Consider the following 25,760-nt stretch of genomic DNA (forward strand, 5'->3'; position numbering starts at 1 on the left):
GTTTTTTAATCTAAAGGCGAGAGCTCGGAGGACTGAATGCAATGCTACCGATGCTTCTGGACTGATGCCAAGGCCAGCATCTGTCCATAGCCGCCATCTTTTTAGCTCATGTGAGTGAAACATCTCAAGGAATAGGAAGACCAGAGGGCATCTCAAGGGATCGATCAAGCCAATTTCACGAGATGTTAAAAACCTGGGATGATTGTAATGTCAAACCAGTCCACCTGCAATTTCCAAGGTACCTGCAGGTGTGATTGTGTATGTGTTGAATAGAATGTTTTTTTTAAAACCTTCTGCAACATTACTGACACGTGACTAAGAATTAGAACAAAGTCTAGTTAGAATAGAGTTACAATGTAGTATGATAAAGCCAACTATTGAGTGGTTCTTGAATCTATGTCATCATTTTTTTCATTTTATTATGTTCACTAATGGGTACCATTTCTACCACGTCTCTTGTTGGGATACATCACATGAGGTTACAGATATTGTCTAGAACTCTCAGGCACGGGTAACTAAAAACAATATACAAAAAAGAAATAAAATATTTTTGGTCTTACCCTGCCAGTCTCTGACAGATAAAATATCCCGATCAAACATGCATGTGTAATTCATATATATGCATAATAGATTATATGTCTGTGAGGTTTACTTTTCACATTGTGAAAATAGCGGTCAATGTGCGACTATCTTCTTGGGCTAAGACGCATAGCCGTGGTGTGCCCTCTTACCTAATATGGTTATTCGTGGTCTTGGGTAATAACATGTCCACCCCCTTGCACTAGCCCATCCATGGTCTAACACATACACAGGGTCATTCAAATGTGAGTGATATCAAGACATAAGTCACCATTTAATGGACGTCCCATCCACCCTCCCCTCTGTTCTGCTGCCTCAATTAGGAGGTCTGTCTCAATTAGGTCTGCCTCCGAGTGCCAAATTCACATGCTTTAGTATAAGCATCACCTAGGCTGCACCTGAGCACTTGTCTTATGTTGCATACCTTCAGGATCTTGTGCTGAGAGCTGAGGGCGCCGTAGCGGTTCATGGCATCTTGCTGCAACACAAAGCAGAGGTGTCGTATGTAGAGCAAAACAAAACCAAACAGATGAGCCTTGCTCAGAAATGGAGCAAAGGTTTGTGTAAGTATTTGTATACGTTCAAGCATATTTTAGTAAGTATGAGATGACAAGGTGGATAAAGCTTAGAGGTGAACCTCGCCACTGGGTCAAACCATCATTTCAGGTCACTTTCTACAAAAGCAAAATCTACAGTCTTAGAACCCAACACCCTTCTATTCTGGCGGGGAAGGGGTGGGAGGGGCGGTGATCATGCCCTGAAACGGAGCTTACTGCACCCAGTAATTATAGGGTGCCGTACCGTACACAGTGTACTCAGTCACTTGCAATCGTGACCTAAGGCCCTTCTTGTCAGCGGAACATCAGAATCCTACTTTTAGGGGCCCTGTATTAGGTTAGGTTAAGCTGATTTGCAGAGGCAACAGCTGCCCCAGCAAAGGGACGTCCCGGCGCTAAAAGCAATAAAGGCCACTGACAGCAAAGAGTCCATCGAGGCAAGCGAGAAAGAGGCCTGAGGGCTGCAGGGCCACAGAGACAGACAAAGGGCATGGACTACCAAACCTAGGGAGATGAGAAAAGATGTTTTCAATGCTTTCCGGAATGACAGGTAGTTATCTAAGATCCGGATGTGAACAGGAAGGGCGTTCCACAGCTTAGCTGCCAGAGTGGGGCTGTTATTAACATTCTCCCAATCTGCATTTCTGAATCTATCGCCCCAAAACCCATTACGCCCCCAGTCTAACTGAGAGACCTTGCTCTGAGCCACTTCTATGTCTGTGTCACTCCTGTCTGGTTGGGGATCCCACTTTGAAACCCTCTCAATTTCAGAGGAAAAGGTCTGGAGACACTCCTAAGGTGAAATAATCGGATTAAAACCCAGAAAATATAAAAAGGGGGTTAAATGTTCGACCTTCCTTCTTAGATCCGCTTTGATATGGACTGATTCTGTATCCAGTTAATAGGCTTAGATCATGAGCGCAGTCTATACTAAGGCGCTTTGTCTCCCACACCTCTCTAGGATTCAGGACCCGGTGAGACAGGCTTCTTGCCCCCAGGCCTTCTCCTTGAGACCCTCCTAGTAAGAAGGTCTAGGACTGCTTTCCTTGACTGCAGAGCCCTATTTCAGAGACTCTTCCAGTCCGAGTACACCCGGGTTTGTCACCTTACTAGTTTGCAGGGCACTGGTTTTGACTGTGATACTCTTGGGGTCTGCGAGGCCGTGACAGTATCCAAGATACCCTCCTGTCCTGTGGGGCTCAGACTGTGGGGCTTTGATACGGACTATGATATACTCGTAGACTGCGGGATCGGTTGCTGGCTGTGATACCCTTTCTAGTCTGGGGATCTCCTACACTGAGTATGATACTATAAAGAAGGGCTGTACTTTTAAAATGAATGGGGATACCTACAAGTCTGCAGGTCTCAGATACAGATGGTCACACTCTCCTAGTATCTGGAACTGACATCCTCCTGGTCTGCAGGGCCCTGATATGGACTCCCAGGCTTCAGGGATTTGACACCAACTAGGATACCCACCAGTCGACAGGGCCTGGACGCTGACTGACATCCTCCTGTTCCTCGGGGCTCTGACACAGACTGGGATACCCTTCTACTCTGCAAGGACCTAATGTGGACCATGCTAACCTCATAGTCTGTCATCTCTGATACCGACACGGACACCCTCCTACACTGTGGGGCTCTGATGGTAATGTCCTCCTAGTTTGTGGTGCTTTCATTGACTGGGGCAGCTTCCTAGTCTGCGGGCCTTTGCCACAGACTTTGAGACCTTCTAGTCTGCAAGACTGATACTGATGATGATACTTACCTAGTCTCTGAGGCTCTGACACTGATGATGATACCTACCTAGTCTCTGAGGCTCCGATACTGATGATGATACCTTACGAAGCTCCGATACTGATGATGACACAGTCCTAGTCTCTGAGGCTCTGATACTGATGATGGTACCTACCTAGTGTCTGAGGCTCTGATACTGAGGATGATACATTCCTAGTGTCTGAGGCTCTGATACCGAGGATGATACCTACCTAGTCGCTGAGGTTCTGATACTGATGATGATACCTTCCTAGACTCTGATACTGATGATGATACCTTCCTAGTCTCTGAGGCTCTGACACTGATGATGATACCTACCTAGTCGCTGAGGCTCTGATACTGAAGATGATACCTTCCCAGTCGTTGAGGCTCTGATACTGATGATGATACCTTCCTAGTCTCAAAGGCTCTGATACTGATGATACCTACCTAGTGTCTGAGGCTCTGATACGGAGGATGATACATTCCTAGTGTCTGAGGCTCTGATACCGAGGATGATACCTACCTAGTCGCTGAGGCTCCGATACTGATGATGATACCTTCCTAGTCTCGGATACTGATGATGATACCTTCCTAGGCTCTGACACTGATGATGATACCTACCTAGTCGCTGAGGCTCCGATACTGATGATGATACCTTCCTAGTCTCTGATACTGATGATGATACCTTCCTAGGCTCTGACACTGATGATGATACCTACCTAGTCGCTGAGGCTCTGATACTGAAGATGATACCTTCCCAGTTGTTGAGGCTCTGATACTGATGATGATACCTTCCTAGTCTCGAAGGCTCTGATACTGATGATACCTACCTAGTTGCTGAGGCTTTGATACCAATGATGGGGATACCTTCCTAGTCTCTGAGGTTCTATTACTGATGAGGATACCTTCCTCATCTTTGAGGCTCTGATACTGATGATGATACCTTCCTAATCGCTGAGGCTCCGATACTGATGACGATACCTACCTAGTCTATGAGGCTCTGATACTGATGATGATACCTTCCTCGTCTCTGAGGCTCTGATACTGATGATGATACCTTCCTAGTCTCTGAGACAGTGACACAGACCGATACCCTACTAGTCTGTGGGCTATGATAGTGACTGTGAGAACCTCTCAGTCTCTGGAACTGTGAACCCTTGCTAGAAGGTGGGGTTCTGAACCTGAAGTGATATCTTCCTAGTCCGTGGGTCTCCGACTGCAATACTTTTATCAGTTGAGCGACTTGGATATTGAAGGTGGTACCCTCCTTGACTGAGGAGCTCTGATACAGACAGACACCCTCTTAGTAGTAGAGGCTCTGACACAGACTAGGATACCTCCTGGAGTGTAGCGCTATTGATAATGATAGTGGTACCCTCCTGGTCTGCAGGGCTCTCAAACTGACTTGGACTCTGCCTCAGTCTCAGAGGTGCAGACTCGGACTGTGATACCCTCCAGGTCTGTGGACTCTGATACTGACTGTAATACCTTCATTGTCTGACTGAAACGGACTATGCTCGCCTCCTAGACAGACCGTGAAATCCTATCCTCCTAATATGTGAACACTGATACTAACGGAGATACCTTCCTCGTCTGTTGGGTCTGATACGGACAGCGATACCTTCCTCATCTGTTGGCTCCGTAACAGACTGGGATACCCTACTAGTCTGTGGACTCCGATACGGACTTCGATACCCTCTCGGTATGTAGGCTTTTCATACAGACTGTGTGTGACACCCTCATACCCTGTGGGCACTCTGATATGGACTGTGATCGCCTCCCAGTCTGCAGGGCTTCAGTTCCGTGATCATCCTTATGTGAGGGGCTCAGGCACGTACTCCCAGACTCTTCTAGTGCGAGAGGTTCTAACCATAGCATGGAGAATGTCCGATAGGAGCCAAACGCTAAATTTAACTTACAGCACAGCACACCAACACCCCTTAACAGGTGAGCGCCAAATAGTGTAAAATTCCTTTGGGACTGTTAAACATAGCTGACAGAGTACCACCTTTAGCCGCAAACGCATGTTGCTGCCTTTTGAACTTTCCATTTTGCTCTTTTTCTTAAAATCAATTAAACTGAAGAGGTGCGAGTCTTGCTGTGAAAATGAGGAACACACATGCACATTTTCTAGAATCCTTATCATGGCTGTTTCATGTATTACCCTGAGAAATGCTCATTTTCTACAGCAAGTAAAATATAAAATAGGTAGCAGAGTAGCTTGAAGTAAACATTTTAAACAACCATTTAAATGTTGTCAAGATTGCCTCTTCCCTTCACAAGGTGTGCATGTAGCATTCATTTGAAAGGGTTCAAAGGTACCAAGTAAAAAGCTCTTCTTTACAGATTTCCTGCAAGGCGGGAAAACAGTGCCTGCTTGATTGAGATCGCCATCCCATTTCACAAAAATTGTTTGGCAGAAGCAGGCTGCTCCAACAATTGATTGCAGCAAATGTAATCTGCTGTGGAAGTATGGCCAAAAGAAAAAGGTTCTAACAATCAGCTGCCATGTTCCATCAGCCAATCAGCTGCCTTGTCCCATTTAGTGCCTGGCATGAGGCTACCTCCACCAAATATGCCCATCATCACCACAGACTAGTCATGTTGGGCATTCCACTAACCACCCCATAAACTAGGCCATATCTCAGCCTGCAGCTAAGGAACAATTCCCCGGTGATGGTGGGTAACCTGTAATAGCAAAAGTAAATGGAGCGCACTTAATGGGGCATCTAATACAGAAAAGAGCCCCCCTTCCACCAAACTTAGTTTCTCAATAAATAAGATCACACACTCACCTTCTCTTTGTTCAGGGCTTCTTGAGCTTCTAATTTATATACTACAAAATCTGTTGACCAAAAGAGTGGAGAAAACTTTTTAGTGAAAAGAGCCTTTAATTGTCAGCTTATAAAGTATACAGTGGTGCAAGGTATTTAAACACTTAGAAAGTCAAGAGTTTGGGCTTTCACACAGTGAAAGGTTTTAATATTGATGCAGCTGATAAGCAGATAGATCCCCTGACAAATATCTAAACTGATTATGAGACATCTTGAATAACACATGAATAAATGTCCCTAATCACACGGTACAGAGTCATGAAAAATTAAATGTGAGAACTTATTTGCTGCATCATGAAGGCATGCAATTACATTGTAGGATAGATGAAATCATATACATTAACAATATAGGTTCATATGTTATTAACCAGCTTTAATTGTCATTTCAATGTGTAACAAAAAATTAAAGTGATGTACTCACAAGTTATTAGGTTTCTAACCATCCTTATTGAAATAATGTGTGTGAAGAATTAATGAAATCTAACATGATTTTAGATCATTTCAGGTGTGATATTGAAGGGGTTTTCATTCTGAATTTCATCATTGCACATGTGAAAATGTGCACTGAATGTGACAAAAGAAAGTGGTCTTGCATAGCCATCTTTAGTGCAACTGCTCTGAAGCCTTCTGCTTATCTTCAGATATGTACTAATGTAAATCATTTGAAACTATATTAATATTTTATGATTTGAGATTATTTTACATGTTGATACTTTGAAATGCAGTAATATGCCATAGCTATATGTAATTTTTACAATACAACTAATAATGTATTCTGAGTGCCTATAAATTGAAAGAATCTTAGAGAATTCTTCCTATTACCAGAAATGTATACTTTCATTACTTTATATTTCTACACATCTTTTAAAGCAAATATAACAGGCCTGTCTTTTACCCTCTTTTAAGCTGCTTTACACTTGTGAGAAAGTTTAATGAACTTACAATGCGAAGCTAAAGTGTGCTGCAGTAGAAGAGTTCTCACTAGCTTACAAGGACTATTTGCAACAAAGTCTACTTTGGGAACCTTTTGCTATGTGAAACTGTCCTCTTGAACTCATTCATGTGCCTACTGCTAAAGGATCATGGTTTGGACTTACGTGACCAAAACCACCTCTCTTCTCTCTATAATATTTGTCTTCTTTAGGTCCAATTACAACCATCCTACACAAACTGACCAATGGAATGAGTGCTCTGACACAATGAGGTGGCCAAGGAGGAGTTACCCCCAGAACTAGTGAATTATAACATACATTGATATGAAGAAGGGATGGTAGATAGATTTTTGGATTGTGTAGGTGATGGAATGACTAGCTGGTTCACTCAGATTTTCCCGATCGGAACCAGACCTGTTCCCAGAGACTGCCTTTGGGAACTTTTGAGGTCACTACATGCTTTCTTTCGGACTGACGCATATTCTGTGTGTGCCATTCGTGGACTTTTTCTCTATGGGACACTGCCCATAAACTGTCATAGCTCATGTCTTTGCTGAACTTAAATTAACCCTGGCTATCCACCTCGCCCCATCATGGCACGGCTTCTGAACTTTAAGGACAGGGGCACTGCATTGCGGATTTCACGTGAACGTGGGTTGCTGGACTGGCAGGGTTCCTCCATCTCTTTGCACCCTGACTTCATTGCGATGTTTCAAGAGGCCCACCGAAAATTTGCGACAATCAAAACCACGCTACACGAGGCTGGACTAAAGTATAGAATGCTGAACCCTGCGCGACTGAAATTAGATGTGGAAGGCAGGTCAAGGATTTTTGAAACAAAGGCGGAGGCCCAAGAATTCCTCAGAATCCGAGCAAATACTGAGCCACCAAGGAAATTGCCCACGCCAGAGCGTTCGCACCAGATGCCGAACTCTGGCTCCAGTATGAAACTGTTTTCAGCGAGCTGAGAGACTTGGTCATTGCAGCACATTGATAAGTATTGAAGGTATTTGTTTAATTTTCCCCTTTTTTCTACACGATAGTCCAGGTTTTGGACTCTGGGCACTGGCTGTGCTAATCTCTCTTTATTATATGTATAAATATTTCCAGGGATAAGGCGAGACGTTGCCTCCCCCCAGTGAGTTTGCACATTTCTTGCTATGTTTATACTTGATAATTGTGATGTTTGCTTTAAACTACTATGGGGTTTTCGGGATTTCTCCTAGGTCATGAACGAGGGAATAGGTGGGTGGGTGGGGGGGGCGTGTGTTTCTTTAGTTATAAGGTATCATTTGTTCCAAACAGGACTGGTTTACCATGACATTCCATGCACTAGTATTGACACATTCACGCACTTTGTAGATATGACCACTTGGGATTATGGCAGGTAGGCTCTCTACAGTCTCTGACATCAACTTCCTTACATGGAATGTGCGGGGTCTGAACAATACCGGGAAAGGTGAGCGTGTTAAATTATTTACAGCACCAAAGGCCGACATTGTGTTTTTACAGGAAACGCATTTGTCCCCGACCACCCATACCACGTTTGCCTCTAGTTGGGGTGTGCACCGCTACTTCACGAACTACAGTACTTATGTCAGGGGGACTGCAATACTTATACACAAACGGTTGCCCTTCCAACTATATAATGTACATACCGATAGAGCAGGCCGTTTCGCTTTGGTGACTGGGAAACTTATGGGTTATAGCATCGCACTAATGTGCATCTATGTGCCAAATGTAGATGACCCTGATTTTTTCCAACTCTCTGCACGTCCTGTTGCTTCCCTTAGGCGCTGACTACATTTGCTTAGGGGGGGGGGGGGGGGGTTTAGCCTTCTTCTGCAGCCCAAAAAAGATAGCACAGCAGGTTCCCACGCCACAAAACCCGGAGCCAGCAGGGAACTTGGCGGCATTTGTGAATCTATCGGACTAGTGGATGTATGGCGCACACGTAGCCCCACCGATAATGCATATACTCACTATTCAGCCTCCAACAGCGCTTGGACACGACTGGACTTTTGGTTTATCTCACATACAATGGCTCCCTGGTTCCGATCTATGACCCATTTGCCTAGAACGTGCTCTCACCATTAACCGGTTATTATGCATATCCGACTCCCCAGACCAGAGGGTAGTGAAAGACAGTGGAGGTTCCCGGGGCAGGCTGTAAAAGATGCGGTAGTCCCTGCAGAAATTCAAGAGTCAATAGCGACATACTTTGGTCCAAATGTTGGCTCCGTCAGTACATGGGCGACGGTGTGGGAGACATTCAAGGCGTACATAAGGGGGGGGGAATGCATTGCCAAGCACGCTGGGGTACTGAAATCACTGAGAGGCACACTTGCTCACATAGAAGACCATCTAAAGGTCCTGGACGAAGAACAACTCAAAACACCCAGACCTGGCTAAGCAGACCAGTCGCTTGTTCCTACTGACAGAAGAATTCAGGGAAGCCGCTGAAAGCGAAACATTTTCTGGAGAAACACACCACCCCCAGGCGGAATGACAAGCGGGACAGACCGGGACGCACACTGGCGCAACTGCTGAGGCCTTGTGTGGGGAAAGCCTACATTACATCTATCTGCTCAGACGACGGGCAGATTCACACAGACACAGCTGAGATCAGGGATGAGTTCCTTAGATACTATACAAATGTATATACCGCACGCGCAATACATGATGATGAAGACTGCAGGGCCTACTTAAATGAGATTGCTATGGTATGGCTAGAAGATTATATGCAGGAGTTTTTGGCAGAGCCATTTTCTAAAGAGGAAATTGTTAGCCCCTTAGGTGTCTTAAATGGTACGACAGCGCCATGGCTCGATGACTTTACAAGTATATTTTACAAACATTACAAAAACATACTTGCCCCATACCTTCTTGACTTCTATAATGAACCCTTGGAAAATAACTCATTACCTTCCACACAGCGTGAGGCAGTAATTATCTTACTGCCCAAACCTAGCAATGAGCTGCGGTACTTATAGGCCGCTATCACTTTTGGATTTGGACTATAAAATCTTAGCTAAAATGATTGCCTTGAGACTGGCGTTGCTCTGAGACCGCATCGTATCCCCAATCCAGTGCAGTCTGGCTTCGTTCCCCATAGGTCTATAGCACTAAATCTGCACACATTGTTTGCAGTGTTGCACAGAATTGCGCCAGAGGTTGTGGCTGCGGCGGTGCTGCTAGATTCAGATAAGGCGTTTGACTCCTTGCAATGGCCTTTCATATGGGCTGTGATGAGGAAACTGGGCATTCCCAAAAGTTTTATAGACCTCACAGCATTGCTTTACGCCTTCCCCATTGCGAGACTTCGCCTGAATGGCACACTATCCACTCCGTTCGCTCTTACACGTGGTACCAGACAAGGTTGCCCTTTATCTCCTTTACTCTTCATATTTGTCCAAGACCCTCTGGTCCACCATTTTCAGGAGAAACACCTCCATAGGTGCATCCAGTTCAATACAGGCCCCCTCCTGATCTCGCTCTACGCAGATGACAGTGTTGTATGTCCGCCCCCGCAGGATAATTTGGATCCACTTATCAGAGAGATTCTTCGCTTTAGTGGATATTCGGGATTTGGTATAAACTGGAGCAAGTCCGAGCTACTTCCTTTAACGACTGGCACCATTGAATGGGACTGTGAATTCCCGCTGAAATGGTGTCATGACTGTCAAGTATTTAGGTATCCAGATTAATAGGAAGCAGACCAGATGGTGAGACTGACTTACGGTTCAGTCATACACAACCTTGAAGCACAGATCGAACGATGGATAAGGCTCCCGCTTTCCATGTCCGGCAGATTTGCACTGATGAAGATGATAGTTCTTCCGAAATTTCTATACATGTTCCACAATATCCCCATTCTGCTCCCAGACAGTTTTTTTAAGACCCTCAGATCGCACCTTACTAGGCTCGCATGGCGTGGCAAAAGACCTAGGATACGATGGGAGGCCATGACTTTGCCACATGAAAGGGGGGGGGGCAGACTTCAGAATGTATTACTTAGTGGTACAGGGCAGCTTTGCCATTCATGGTACCATCCAGATGCGCGTATCCCTTACAGTAAGCCTGAATCTGACCTGGTGCTACAGACTCCGCTCCATGCCATTTTGCCTCAGGAAATTCCTCACGACCCTAGGGATATTCAGACGGTGTCCACCTCGAGCTGGGCATGGCGCAAACTCTCACGAGTGACTGGGTGCGGTTCCCTGTACTCTTCCGAAATTCTCATAGCACACAACCCATGGATCCCTATCACAGAAGAGAAATTAGTTTTTCGAGTGCTTCCATCTCATTCCATTATAAAGCTTGGTGACCTATTACCGGGCGGACATGTATTTGATAGCGCTAGGGGGGGTGGCAGGGGTGGGGGGGGGGGTTACTCGGGATCCTATTGACCTTTATAGATCAGTTCATATTCAGCAGGGTTCACGGCTCTGCGTGCAGAAACATCGGATTACCCACTCGTGCCACAGTCTTTCGAGCCCCTAGCCCTTTTAATTTCTAACTCTGACAGGAATCAATTGATTTCAAGCTTATACAGGGCCAACATGATTCTGGTCCCCAGCCACGATACTACGGTTCGAGAGGCCTGGGAGCATGACTTCACACTATTGACCCGTCACGGCCACACAACTGCTGAAAGAGTGAAAGCCCTTATGCTGACTTTCCCCATTTGACGTGGACTTGCCTGAAGATTGGGTAGTTCTGGGCAGCCATTTTCGAAATAATATCCCGGATGACATTGCTGGAAATGGACCCTACCCCGAGGTTGCACTACTGGGATATGTATATAAAATGCCCAAGAAACAATGAAAGTTTATTGCGCTGGAGCTGCTTCTGGCTAAGCACGAGATAGCTATTAGATGGGGAAGCAGACCTCTGCCTACAAACGGTGCATGGCTTGCTAGTCTCACATTTTGCAACACAAACTGTATGCCACATTGCTCCCACCCAAGCCCAGACCAAAAGATATATGTGGTCGGCATAAGACATATTTGCAGAACTTGGAACCTGTCGCTCCTAGCCATGCTCCTGAAGATATAGCTCTGACCGGTTTGGGTTGAAATGTAAGGTGGAATACAGCATTGTATATGGATTTCAGATTAATGCTGAGGACGGATAAATGCGCACTCTGGGATGATATGATATGTCACAAGAAGACTAACATGTACTGGTCAAATATTGTATTTTGTTTGTGTCGCTATGCCACATATTTTGTGTATAACATGGCACAATGGTACCATAGGGTTAAACTGTTAAATGATTGTGAAGGAACAACTGTGAGGATGGCATTTGATATGAATAAGTCGGAAAATGATAAATAAAGTTTTTAAAAAAACAAACTCACCCTCGCCCATCTGTTTCAAGTTGCATCCTTCTTGTTTGTCTGACCTCTCATAAGTGTTTATACCCTGTTAAGTTATGTTATACACTTTTGTATAGTGCTTTCCTACCATCTTTGGTGTCCTGTAGCAGTTTTCCAGTCTAGGTACCCTTTATGGTTCAGAGGTACATGTAGATTGTTGAGAGAGTAGTTGACTGTGTTCCCAAACTGGTCAGTGGTCAGCTAGGTTGGAATGGTCTACTATATTGTTGTACAATGGGATATTTTAGGTAAATACAGGCTGGACCCCATGTGGCTTGGTGTGTGGAGTTTACAAGCATGGATGTGAGTGCCAAAGGACAATTCAATTTTACTTCTTCTGCTGGGGTATACGGTTGTCCATCAATTGGATGCAGGTGGCTGTTAAGTTTTGACTTTTCTTTGTGGGTGATGCGGGCTATGAAATAACTTATTTTTTTTATAGACAATGTTACAGTCCATGGTGTGGTTGTGCACAGGGTCAAGGCTGATTTGCATATGGCCATGTCTGACCTGGGGTGGTGTGGAGTGCAAAAAAACGATGGATTTAGGCCCAGATCTCTGTACTGGGGTGAATGTATGACAATGTTCTGCATTCTGTCCATCACCTGTTGTTTTTGCCTGTGGTTGTTCTACATACCATAAGAGAGGTAGAGTGCTGGAGCATGGGGAAATCTACATGTACTGAAGAAACATAATTCTATCATTTCTGTATGAACTGAGTGCCAGAAATTAATTAAAAGTACTGTAAGGGTAATAAAGCCCCCAATCGGTAAATACTGCACTACCAAAATCACGTCTTTTGGCAATTTATTATTCTGCAGTATTGAGGCTTCTCAAGTATTTGGGGGAAACGTTATTAATACTCCGGTATCCTCTGGGCACAACAAAAACGTTATTTGCTTTAAACATGGTCAGCCAAGCTGGACGTCCGGAACAAGACATGAGAGCATTCACAGAGAGCAGACATTGAAGGAGTGAACCTGCTATGATTCCTCACTCTCACTAGACCCCATTCTTCGGATTTTGTGGGATCCAGTATCTCTACATTCACAATTAGAGAGGTGTGCAAGAGATTTTCTCTTTTACGCTCCACCTTTGAGTACTATGCCATTGGTTAGACCTAGCTGCCATGATTCTAGATCTCATTTGCCCCATATCTGTAAACTTGCTTTGTGCTCCAAATGCGTTGTTGGACCAAAAGACGAAATCCATCTTCCCCCGCTGCAAGTGAGAAACAATGGGTTGAATGAGTTCACATTGAATACAACCAGTAACGAAAAAGAAACAGGATCATTAAGTTTTTAACCCCGTGGACCAAATGAAGATGCTGTCCCTTTTCCAGCAGCAGTAGCCTCCTTGTTTGAATTGGGAATTTGGACACCAGTTGACACTGTAACTCGTCTCCCTTTGAAGAGCGCCTGGTGGCCACTGCCACTAACCACCACATCCCTCACAACCTTAAAAAGTTTGACTTTGGATATCTTTTTTGCCACCCTAACATTAATTTTTTTGTGGACGAGCATCCCAGTTCACTTTTGGGTGGTGAAAAAAACAAGTTACTCACCTGTACAATGTGGTTCTCCAGTATTGTTATCTTTCATAGATTCACATGCTTGAAAAGGCTCAGCAATCTTGAAAGCTTGGATCTCACGGATTCTTCTCGCCGATGTGAGGGCTAAGAAAAGAGCCATCTTCCATGAAACTTATTTTAAATCTGCTTTATGAATGAGTTAGAAAGGTGATTTCATCAATTGAGCCGGAACTGTATTTAGTTCCCACTGAACTGCAGTGTGTTTTAAGGGTGGGAAACAATGAAGAGTCCTTTCATAAACTCCTTAACAATTTGTGTCGACCACAAAGAAAGTTCTTCAGGCCTTCTGTGACACCTGGAGATTGCCGCCAGGCAATGAATTAGCTAATTTAGACTTTGCCAAGTGAAGTAAGTAGGGTAAAATTTGATCCGCAGTGGACTGGAAAGGATGCAATTCCTTTTTTCTTCGCACCAATGACAGAATCTCTTCCACTTTGCAACATAAGAACTGCTAGTGGATGGAGCTCTGGCCCACTGCAAAATAGACCTGCAATCCTGAGAGATATTTAAGTCTGCAAATTCATAGTCGTGAGGTTCCAGTCTGACAAACTTAGGAACCATATTTGAGGATGAACATCCTGGCCGTTGTTCACTGAAAGTAAGTCTGGTAGCTGAGGGAAGAGAATGTGAGGAGATATCGAACACAGGAGAAGCTCCGTGTACCAGAACTGCCTCGGCCATGCTATGAGAATTATATGGCATGGTTTCTGCTTCATTTTGCTCAGCACTCGCAGGAAGAGGGGAAATGGGGACGTTTCAATCCATTGCATCTGAAGAGCTTTACCCCAAGAATCCCTCTGCGGAAACCTGCTGGCGAACCTCTCGCAATTCCTGTTTTCTGTTGCAAACTGATCTAGTTTTGTGGTGCCCCACAACTTAAAGACCCGCTTCAACTGAATGTCGTTTAATTCCCATTTGTGACACTGGAGGGTTGTTCTGCTTCGAGAATCTGCCCAATCGTTGTCAACACCCGGGACATGCTCTATCTGCTGTGTTATGTGTTGATGAATTAACCATCTCCAAATCTCTTGGGCCTGGTCCGATAGAGTGAGAGACCTGTTGCCTCCTTGTTTGGCAAGGTAAAACATTGTTGTGGTATTGTTTGTTCTTAATAGAACGGAGGATCCCTGGATTCTGGGAAGAAAAGCCTGTAGTCCCAGGAACTCTGCTTTCAGTTCTAAGAGATTGATGTGTGAACGTGTCTCCTGGAGGGACCATTTTCCGTGAACTTGCAATTCCTGAAGATGCGCCCCACCAACCCTCCATTGAGGTGTCAGTCGTCATAATGTAGGGAGGCTGAATTGTTTGGAACAAAAGACCCGGAGAAATATCGTTTTTTCTTCTCCCACAATGACAGAGTGTTTGATCTCTTGAGAGAGAGAGAGAGAGATGACTTCCGCGAATGAACCGTGCATCTGCACCCATTGCAGGTTCAACTGCTCCTGCAGAGGCCTCATGTGCAGGCTACAATTTAGAATTAACGGGATGAAAGACAACAGCATTCCCAGTAACAATTTGAATACTCTCACAGTAGTGCACTCTTTTGCGCGTAGAAGGGATGCTAAGCGCATGATCTTGAGCTTCCGTTCTGGAGTGGGATACGCCTTCATTAGCCTTGTGTCTAGAAGAGCTCCTAGGAACACACGCTTCTGATTTGCAACCAAATGTGACTTCTCCACGTTGAGCTGTAACCCTAGAGACTTAAAGAGCCGTTGACAGGCCATTGTAGACTTTCTGGGAGAGTGATATGTCGCCCCTTTTATCAGCCAATCGTCCAAGTAGGGGTAAACGTGGTGTACCTATCGCCTCAGAAAGGCTGCTACCAGAGCCATGCATTTCGTGAAGACTCTGGGAGCTGAGCGAAGGCCAAATGGCAAAACCTTGAACTGATAATAAACCCCAGCCACCTCGAACCTTAGGAATTGTCGATGCTTTTGATGAATGGGGATGTGGAAGTATCCGTCCAAGAGATCGAGAGACGCCAGAAGAAACCCTTTATCAATAAGAGAATCTCTTGGAGAGATAACATACTGAACGGCTGCTTTTTGATGCATTTGTTTAACTGCCTTACGTCCATGACTTGCCTCCATTTCCCGCATTTTTTCTTTATTAAGAAGAATTTGGAGTAAAAACCTTTCCCGCGTTGAATGAAAGGCACTTTTTCTATCGCCGCCTTTTTTAGTAGTGTTGCGACCTCCTGTCTCAATACTGACAGATGATGATGGAAAGTTTTTCTTGGAGGAGTTCAAGGAGGTTTGTGGAGAAACTCTAAGGTGTGGCCGTGTTGAATGATGTCCAACACCCATTTGTCCCCTGTTATGGTTTGCCATTGACCCAGAAATGGAGAGAGGTGATGAGACCAAACAAGTTGAGAATGAAATGAGGTGACTGGAGGAGAAACGTCACTGCCTTCTTGATGAATCCTGCAGTTTTCCACTTTCTGCAGGTTTACGCCTAATTTACTGCTGGTTGTACGACATGATGGAAGATCGAAATTGCTGATGCCGTCCTCGGTATTGAGAGCTGTAGCCCTGTTGACCATATGGTTGAAATCTGTAGGACTGAAAATATGGCCTCTGGTGAAATTGGGCTCTACCTTTACCTCCTCAAAAGGATTGAAATTACCTCTACTACAGCGTGCCCAACGAACGTGTAGTTACTGTGTCTTTTTTAATGCCCTGCAACTCGTCATCAACATGTTTCCCGAAAAGACTCTCTCCATCGAAGGGTATGTTAAGTACCTTTGATTAGATCTCAGGATGGAAAGACGTCGCCCTCAACCATCCCTGCCAGCGCAGGACTGCAGCACCAGCCATTTGCCTTAAGGCAATAGAGGACAGATCTATAGCGGAGTCCATCACCTCCGAGGAAGCTCTAGCACCTTCCTGCAAGAGGTCCTTAGCTTCTTTCCTCTTATCCTCCGGTAGGAATTCAAGGAGACAGATCTGACCATAATTAACTGTCATACCGACCCAAAATCGCCAAGGGGATAGAAGCTTTAATGGAAGTAACAGCCATGGTCGCAAAACGTTTCCCAAAACGGTCAAGGCGTTTTCCCTCTCTAGCAAGCGGTACCGTACAGGGGGACTGCAGGTTCCTGTAATGCCTCTGGGCAGCCTGCATTATGACTGAATCCAGGAGAGGGTGGCCAATTAAGCAAGCTGGAGCCGATTCCAGAGCCTTGTATTTCTTCTCCATCCTCTGTAACATAGCTGGGACGGAGACTGGATTCTTCATTATCTTCAGGCGCTCACTCCAAATATGGTCAACAATTGGGATGGACCAGACCGATTTCCTTGCAGCATCCTTAAAATCATAGAGGAAACAATCGGTTTGCACTATAGGTAGAGGTAAATCGAATCTCTTGGAGGCTCTCTGAAGCACCTCATGGAAGACCCCAATGTCTCCCGGGGGTGAAATAACTGGAGAAAGAGAAAGCGACGGAGAAGATGGAACTACACAATCATCCCACTCTTGGCCTAGAAGGTCCGTATCCTAGGGCTGATCGTCTGGATCACTTTCTATGTAGTCATCCTGGATGGTAATACATCTAGGAGGTTGTTTCTCGGCCTGAACAACAGGAGGCGGAGTAACCACAGATGGAGACATAGCAACTTGAATACTCGGACCACCAGGTGTCAAAGGAAGTGGAGTATGAGAATCCGAAAATCTTTTATAGTAGTCATTTACCATATTCTTGAGATCCGTGACAAAAAAGAGATTGTGACCAGCCTGGAATCTCTGTGGCTCTCCTGACGCTCTTCATACTCCTCGTATGGATAATGCTTTTGAAAAGAGTCATAACACTGAACCTGGGGATATCCTGTAAAAGAATAGTCGCCTTCCATATATTCCGCCTGTGCCTGTGCTTCTTGTTCCTCATCGGGGTCCTGACATTTGACACGAAGTTGGGAAGGACTATAGGCAGGACTAAAAAGACTCATCACCTGACTCCTCCGTATCCAGGAGGTGAGCAGGAAGTAAAGGCAAAACCTTGTGTAACAGAGAAATTGCTGCTGATTTTGGTACCAGGTGCAAGCTTCCAGAAGCCTGTGTTTGATCCGTCGACGACGCCGTCGAAGATGTGAGGCGCCAGATAGTGATAGTCATCGACACTGGACGTGAAGGTGATTTGAAAACGATCATCGACAGAGCGCCCGTCGACAGGGTCGTCGATGCGCTCATCGACGAAGTCTTAGACAAGATCATCGACGTAGAAACTGTTGTCATCGCTGCAGCCTTCGACGATGCCGTAGACGAAGAGATAGTCGTCATGGTTCTCGTCGACGAGGCCATCACCACAGCCGTCGACAAAGTGGTTGTCACCACAGCCGTTGGAGACTTTGAAGCAGATCTCGACGACGGATCCGTCAACGGTGCTTTCTTCGTCGACGAAGCCTGTTTGAGAGGAGTGATAGGCAGAGAAGTAGCAGACGACTTCTTTAGGCCTGGTTCTTTAGGCTTAACAGCAGATTTCTCTGCAGTGGATGATTTCTCTGCCCTAAGTTTTCAATGAGGTAGAGCCTTCATTGTTACGCTTCCTCTCCACAGAAGATGGCCCAGGACTGTCCTCACCATCAGACCCAGATTCAGATTTTTTCTTTTGGAGCCTTAACAATAACCTGGCTTCTCCATCTTTCATCGATTTAGCAGAAAAGGTTCTGCAGTATTTACAGTCCTTGCCTTATGTTTGGGATAAAGGCAATACAGGCAATCCTTATGCGGTTCTTCAGAAAAAAGCCTTGTTTTTCCACAGGACCTACAAGGCCTGAAAAGCCACTTCTTAGAACCCTCAGACATTTTCAGAAAAGAAAGCTGAAAGTACAATACCTTGAGGTGAAAATCAAACAAGGTCAAAAGTTTATCACAGGAAAACTGAGCAAAGCTCAGGGATACTCCCTTACACACGACGTGCGGTTAGAAATCTGAGGTCTGGTGGCTCTGACTGGGGAGATGAGGTCTAGGGCTGGTCTGTGACTGGCCGAAGTTTGGGCCTACATAAGGAGGCTGACTACTTCCAAAGTTTCTCTACTTCTGGCTGTTTCTTATGTACTTCTATGGTACTTCTTTTCTAATTACCGCGAGGCTCCAACCATGACGACGAGGAAGATACAAGCATGTGAATCTATGAAGGATTCAATACTGGAGAAGTGTGGATATTTAGATGTTAGACAAGCCTTTAGTAGACTCTTAGCTGATTCGGCTCAAGCCCACTTTGATGTAGGCCTCCTACCCCCAAGGTAACAGAGAACATGAGAAAAAGTTATCTTACAAATCTGGAAGATAATGCTGATGCGGTAAAGCAATCGATACACCTACCTACCATATCACAGGTGGCAGATTGATATAACCTGGTATATAGGATCCAATTAACTAAGGAAACAATGAAGGACCTATTAGCAATTCTACATTTGTCCAAAATTAATAATAATGTGCTGTAGCTCACGAAACATATCATCTGGCTGGAGGCATAGTACATATGTTGCAGTACAGATCAGTTCATTGCGACTCGTACAGAAGATGAGATAATTTGATGCATATAAAGTTTGTGTATTTGGGAACGTTGTAATTAGGATATTGGTGGGCAACCAATTAAGCAAGAGCACAAAGCGATTGGGGTTTCCCCCCCTGAGGATTATGCACATTATGACTTCACTTTAGTTTTGTGTATGTATTTTAGTTCCTATCCATTCAGCATGCATGTTCTTCTTTTGCCAGGCAACAGTATGCTCCTACTTTTTGAGCTGGTTTTCCTATTTTACAATCACATCAACATACGCATTTTGCTCAGTTGCTGAAGGATGCCAGATGAAAGATTTTAATTTATTTAAAGACTGATTTGCACCAAAGACGATCAGTGGGGCTTACTTTCACCAATGTGCCTTGTGGCCTGATGCTCAGCAGCAGAAGCACGCTTGCAAAGAAGGACATATCATACATGTTGTCACTTCTTGCTCTATGACTAATTTACTTGCAATACCATCATAATAATGTATACCTTATAGTGCTAATGTGCCACACTACCAGATCTATAAAGTAACCTAGCTTCTTCCTTAAACTAGCTATGTTTTCCCTTTGATAGAAGCACAGTACGTATTGGAAGAAGAGGCCCACTGGGTCCATCAATATAGCCCATTTCCTGCATGCCAATTTAGCCATTTTGGTGACCATGTTTGACATAGATTTTAGCACAATTATTCCCTTTCTTCTTCACGACATCAATAAAGGTCAGACGGCACAGACAGACACACATGAGCACTGTGACGTCTGCAGAGTACACCTACAAAGATATAGGACCAAATTGAATTGTTCGCTAGGTAACCATATTCTGGTTTGCTTCAGAGAATTTACTTTGTATTTGTTAAAGTGGTGTCATTCGATTTCAGTTCACTGCATTCCAGTTTATTTCCTAGCAATATTTGCTATTTCTTTCATGGCGTACTGCTTCACTCCTGGGAACAAAACTGAAGAAAATCCACTGATAAGAATGGACATGGAATATTTTGCCAGGAACACTCGGTTTGCGCTGGAAGTTTGACGAGTCGGACAATAGAAAACATCTCAAGGCTGAACTGGAACTCGTCGAGATTCTAAGCATGACCACTCTGAGAAGATGCAGCGAGACTGGCTCTCAAAACACTGCATGTTGAGAATTATGAAGAGAGGAGTCTTTACGAACCACAGCGCAGCTGAGCGAAGGAGAATGTAAGTCTAGTGACCATAGAATGATATCAGATTCTACAAACAAAAGGGATAATAGATAATGTAGGAGTCAAATTCTATCTCATATAGTTTAAATTGCACACTAGAGTTTGGGAGGAAAATATCCAGATGATGGTGTATAAGCAGTAATTAATTTGAGCCAGTGGTTGCAGGTGGGCCTCACTGGCACTCATTTTTGGGGGCCGGCACATAGTTTCCCTCATTAGACTTTAACCCAGAACAAGAGAGAGAAAAATATAAATAAAGAGAGACAGAAAAAGTGACAAATGGAGGATTAACAAGACATGAGGTTCAATCAAGGCTCAGCAGCCTCGAACTTTCGGCAACCGGACCTTGGATAGCACAGAAAACAGGCTTCTGGGCAACACGTTTGCCTCAGGAACATATTGCTTTACAAATTAAGTGCAGTAATCACATTTTTTGAAAATACTTAGCCAGTAAACAGAATGGACGACAAACACTGTTTTTGTCAATTTTTCTTGATGGAAGATCAAGAATCAATCTAAAGTCAGAAATGTGCGTAGTCAGACTGTTTTTAGAAAAGCAGTCAGGAAATCTACAGACGCGCACAAGGGAACCGCTGCATTAGCTGAGAGATTAACGTATGAGTTAAGTCTTGTTGAGCTACCTTCCATGAGGTTTCCTGGCAATTGATAATACAGTAAATGGAATGTGTCAATTTGTTTTAGTGGATATGTGTTCTTCTGGGTGTAATTGAAGTACGACTACTGAAAGGATTTTCTAAGTAAACAAAAACTTGATTTATTCATTTTAACAGTAGCTTAAAAAAGTTGTGTTGTAGATATGGAACGTGATCTATCAACTCGAGTTAAAATTCAAATGAGCGGGGGGCGTGGCTAGCAGCCGATCATGGCGGCAGCATAAGGGACAAGCTCCGCGGCTGAAGCAGTCTCTTCATCGATCCGACACACAATCCGTCATTTCCACAAGCCCTTCAGGTGGGTACTGGAACCCAGGACCGGGCGGGGAGCGCTGCGACAAGCGGCGACAAGATCCGACGTCTGCTGCCCGAGATTCGCCGGGGCCGCGGATCGGCCTTTCACCGTCTCCTGAGCCGGGACCTCTCCTGGTTGTGGACCCAGCAGGAAGTGTGTGCTGGCCCGGGGACCAAGACCGGAAGTGCCCGCGAGGTGCTGGAGCCGATAGACTGGCAAAGAACTGACCGTTCGGAGGCGAGGACCCGTGCGGACCAGAGGAGCGGTGAATGGGGAAACGCTCTCTGGCGCTCTGACCGTCTTTGAGGGAGCTATTAGAGGCACCGGGACCTGGGGAGCCGGGGACAGAGAGGACGTCCGCCATCTTCTGCCTTGAGGGAGTGGGTGAGCGCCCCGCGCTACATGACCGCCTCTAGCCCTCCGGACTGCTCCGTTAAGGCCTGATCACTGCAGGGTTGGACTGGAAAGGGGTCCTCACCACTCCACGCATCCTGGGGCGTAGGGGCACGAGAAGCGCGACACTTCACGGCATGGCGGGGAGAGGCGCTAAGGGTGGTTCCACGCAGACCCGCATTGAGCGCTATGCCTCCGACAAGCACGCCGTCTCCCCCATGGGGAAGGAGCAAGGCGGAAAGTCACCCGACACAGGCAAGAAAGCGACTTTGGACGATGTCATGCTCGCCCTGGCCCAGCTACAAACTACCGTAGGCGCCATTTCCACGGACGTCTCCCTCCTAAGGGCAGACCTCCACAAGATGTCGGACAAAGTGAAGGACATGGAGGTGGTTACCAAGTCTCTTGTGGAGGACGTTTCGGAACTTCAGCGGGAAATGGGAAGGATGGCGCAGGACAATAGAACGCTCCGGGAGAAGCTGGATGAGCAAGAGGGACGCTCAAGGCGCAACAACATCCGCCTTATAGGTGTGCCGGAGTCGGAAGGTGTACAGGCCGTGGATCTTTTTGTGGAGAACCTGATAACGGAGGAACTTAAGCCGAAGGGACTGTCAAAATTCTTTTCAGTGGAGCGGGCACATCGGGTCCCGGGAGGTCAGCCAAAACCAGGGGCTTCCCCACGACCTATAGTGGCACGTTTGTTCAATTTCCGAGACCGGGACGCGGTCTTGCAGGCGGCCAGAACCTCCCCTCCTCTGAAGCTTCAAAACGCTACCGTCGCCATCTTCCCCGACTACACTGCGGAGGTCGCCCGTAGGCGGCGAACATTCTTTGAAGTGAAGAAAGAACTGAGATCTAGGGAACTGCCATATTCGATGCTCTTTCCTGCGAGACTACGGGTGGTAGTGGAGAACAAAACGTGGTTCTTCGACAACCCTGAATCCGTGCTGGAGTGGCTGGAGGGATGGAGACCGGGACAGAACCAACGACGGCCGAATCGTCCAAAGAAAGACCGAGCTGGAGAACACCGCCAGGACTCCCGGGCCTCGGGAGGTGGACCGGACACCGGTGATTCTGTAGGTGCTGAGGGTGGCAGGGAAGACATCGAGGAGCACTGACCATCTGTCAATCATTTTGCACCGGTGAACTTATTGCTACGCAAGCGCTTTCCGCCATTGGACACTGGGTGAAGGGCCTCCGAGGGTGTGACTGAGAGACTGCCGGCGACGGAGAGTCCCTCACCCCAACGCGCAAGTACACTGGTTTGGGATGGGGATATGCACTCTGCTCAGTTGGGGGGGCGGGCAGTTCCGAGTCCGTGCAGCAGGGGGGCAGGGTGGGGGGTGGACCGGGTAAGTTTGAGGCATGGGTCTTTTTGGTCCTGCAAGTTCTTGTTATAAGCACACATAGGTCTATGGGCATGTTTCCCGCAACTGAGGCATTCTGGTCTAGTAGGGACACTGGGAGTGTGATATATTGGACATGGTCCCGCCGGCCTTGCACTGGCTTACACGGGCCGCCTCGCCAGCGGCGGGGGGGTCCGGGGGATGTTTACTGTTCTTCTTATGGCTGAAATAGATAGGCGCACCACACCGAACCCGTTGCTTGTCATGTCATGGAACGTCAGAGGTCTAGGGGATAGGATTAAGAGGGGATTGGTGCTGCAGGGGATTAGAAGACAGGGACCTGCTCTCATTCTCCTGCAGGAAACACACTTGACTGGGGCGGCCACGAAGGCCCTGGATAGGAGAGGCTACCACATGATAGTACACGCTGAATTTACTTCGGGGTCCCGCGGCACGGGTATCCTGCAGAAAAAATCATCCCAATTTATTGTAAAGTCCACAGCAACCGATACTCATGGCCGCTTTGCTGCAGTTCATGGTCAGTGGGAGGGTAAACTGATAAACGTAGTTTCTGTGTACATACCACCTGCGCTGCACTCTGAGGCACTGCCAGATCTGGGGAACTTTTTACTGACACTCCCTGACGGGGACCTCCTCGTGGGAGGGGACTTTAACATGGCACTCACGGACACCTTGGACCGATTCCCCGCGCGCGCGCGCACACAGAGGGGCCTAGCAGGCTACAGACCTATTTGGATGCTCAAGGGTTGGTGGACATCTGGCGCACGCTACACCCTAACCAGCGACAATATTCATACTATTCGGCCACACACAACAGCCTTTCAAGGATAGATTATTTCTTTACATTGTCCAACGGGCATCTCACAGTAGGCGAGGCGACTATTCAACCACGGGGCATATCGGATCACTCACCGCTCACCTTGACAATCACCACCACGCACACGAAACAACATAGGGTGTTCCCGATCTTCCCTGGCTATCTTAAAATTCCCCGAATCACTAAAGACCTGAAGGAGGCTACGCGGCTCTACTTTGAGGAAAACCGTTCCTCGGTGGACTCTCCCTCTACGTTATGGGAAGCGTACAAGACCGTCTTTAGGGGCCAGGCCATTGCCGTGATTGCGAACCATAAAAAGGCACACAGACGCGAGGCCCTTGACTTAGAGTTGGGCCTTGAGAGGGCCACTACCGCTCATGCGGCGAACCCCTCGGAGGACACGCTCCATGAGCTCCAGGTCCATCAGCGCCGCCTCACTGACCACTTGAGGAGGATTACGGTGTCGGACATTGCGGCTACGCAACACAGGGTCTACGATATCGGAGACAAAGCCAGCAAACTTCTGGCGTGGTTAGATAAGCGGCATGGGGGGGGAAGAAACATCCTTCAACTTACTGACCCGCGTGGTACCGTTCATACGCGCCCAGACGAGATCGTGGAAGTCCTTGCGGAATATTTTGAAGGGGTGTACACTCCTGAGACTGTGGTGGGGGAGGACGTGGTCAGGATTGCCCTCGAACACACCCCCCTGCGGGAGTTGACGGCGGAGACGTCGAAAGACATAGATGCGCCACTGACGATAGAAGAGGTCCAGCTGGCTATAGGCGCCCTTCACCCGGGTAAGGCAATGGGCCCCAACGGGATCCCCATTGAATGGTTCAAAACTGAGTCCGAGTTCCTGAGCACGCCCCTACTTCACATGTACGAAGACTCTAGAGTGAAGGGTAGGCTGCCACCGGATCAACGGATGGCGTCCATCGTTGCCATACCGAAACCAGGTAAACCCCCCGGCGATTGCTCGTCATACAGACCTATTTCCTTGCTGAACCCAGAGGCCAAGGTTATTGCTAAGGTGTTGGCGAGCAGGCTCCTGCCGTGCCTACCTCAACTGATTCACCCAGACCAATCCGGCTTCATGCCCCATCGTAGTACTGCTTTGAATCTCCGCAGGGTACATGGGGTGGTGGCACGCATCCCCCTGCTACAACGCCCGGCCGCGATCCTATCACTGGACGCCAAGATGGCGTTCGACATGGTGGAGTGGAACTATCTTTTTGCGGTGCTCGCGCGCATGGGTTTTGGCCCGGTGTTTATCTCCTGGATACGCATGCTATACAGGGACCCCATGGCAAGAGTGGTGGCGAATGGCCACACTTCCAGGATTATTTCTCTGGGCCGTGGCACTAGGCAGGGATGTCCGCTTTCGCCCCTCCTTTTCGCTTTAGTTTTGGAACCATTGGCAGTTACGATCCGCACCACACAACTCCTGAAAGGTATTCAGTGGGCTCCGCACTGGGAAGATAAGAGTGTCCCTCTACGCGGATGATATGCTCATTTACCTCACAGACCTGGGGGAAAGTCTTCCTAACCTCCTGGCCCTCTGTACTGCACATGGACGGATCTCGGGTTACACCATCAACTGGGCGAAGTCCATAATTTTTGAGCTGAGGGGACCGCTCCCGCCGCTCCCGGACTCCTGTCCGCTAGCTCTGGCGCACACGTCCTTTAAGTATCTGGGGATTCATATCACCCGGGATGAGGCGGAGTTCACACGACTGAACTTGCAGCCTCCTTTAATCCGCCTCCGTGGTGATGTACAGTATTGGAAAGACCTCCCCCTGACGTTACTAGGAAGAGCAGCGCTCTTCAAAATGATGGCCCTGCCACGCTTCCTATATGTCCTCGAAAATGC

The 25,760-nt window shown here is 46.7% G+C and overlaps 1 protein-coding gene across 2 annotated transcripts in view; it reads right to left on the minus strand.

Moving 5' to 3' along the window:
- LOC144754517 (uncharacterized) overlaps window positions 1-25,760 on the minus strand; it is a 424,858-nt gene that overhangs the window by 303,121 nt on the left and 95,977 nt on the right. Inside the window, exons 3-4 of one of the 2 annotated variants that reach the window (XM_078642413.1) lie at window positions 5,690-5,739; window positions 1,004-1,057 (exon numbers count right to left, since the gene is read on the minus strand). In XM_078642413.1, coding sequence (XP_078498539.1) covers window positions 1,004-1,057; window positions 5,690-5,739 — 104 coding nt within the window. The remainder of the gene's footprint in view (window positions 1-1,003; window positions 1,058-5,689; window positions 5,740-25,760) is intronic. The other variant, XM_078642414.1, reaches the window with a different exon arrangement.

The sequence above is a fragment of the Lissotriton helveticus genome, chromosome 5_1, assembly GCF_964261635.1.
Source record: "Lissotriton helveticus chromosome 5_1, aLisHel1.1, whole genome shotgun sequence".
In the NCBI taxonomy this organism is placed as follows: domain Eukaryota; kingdom Metazoa; phylum Chordata; class Amphibia; order Caudata; family Salamandridae; genus Lissotriton; species Lissotriton helveticus.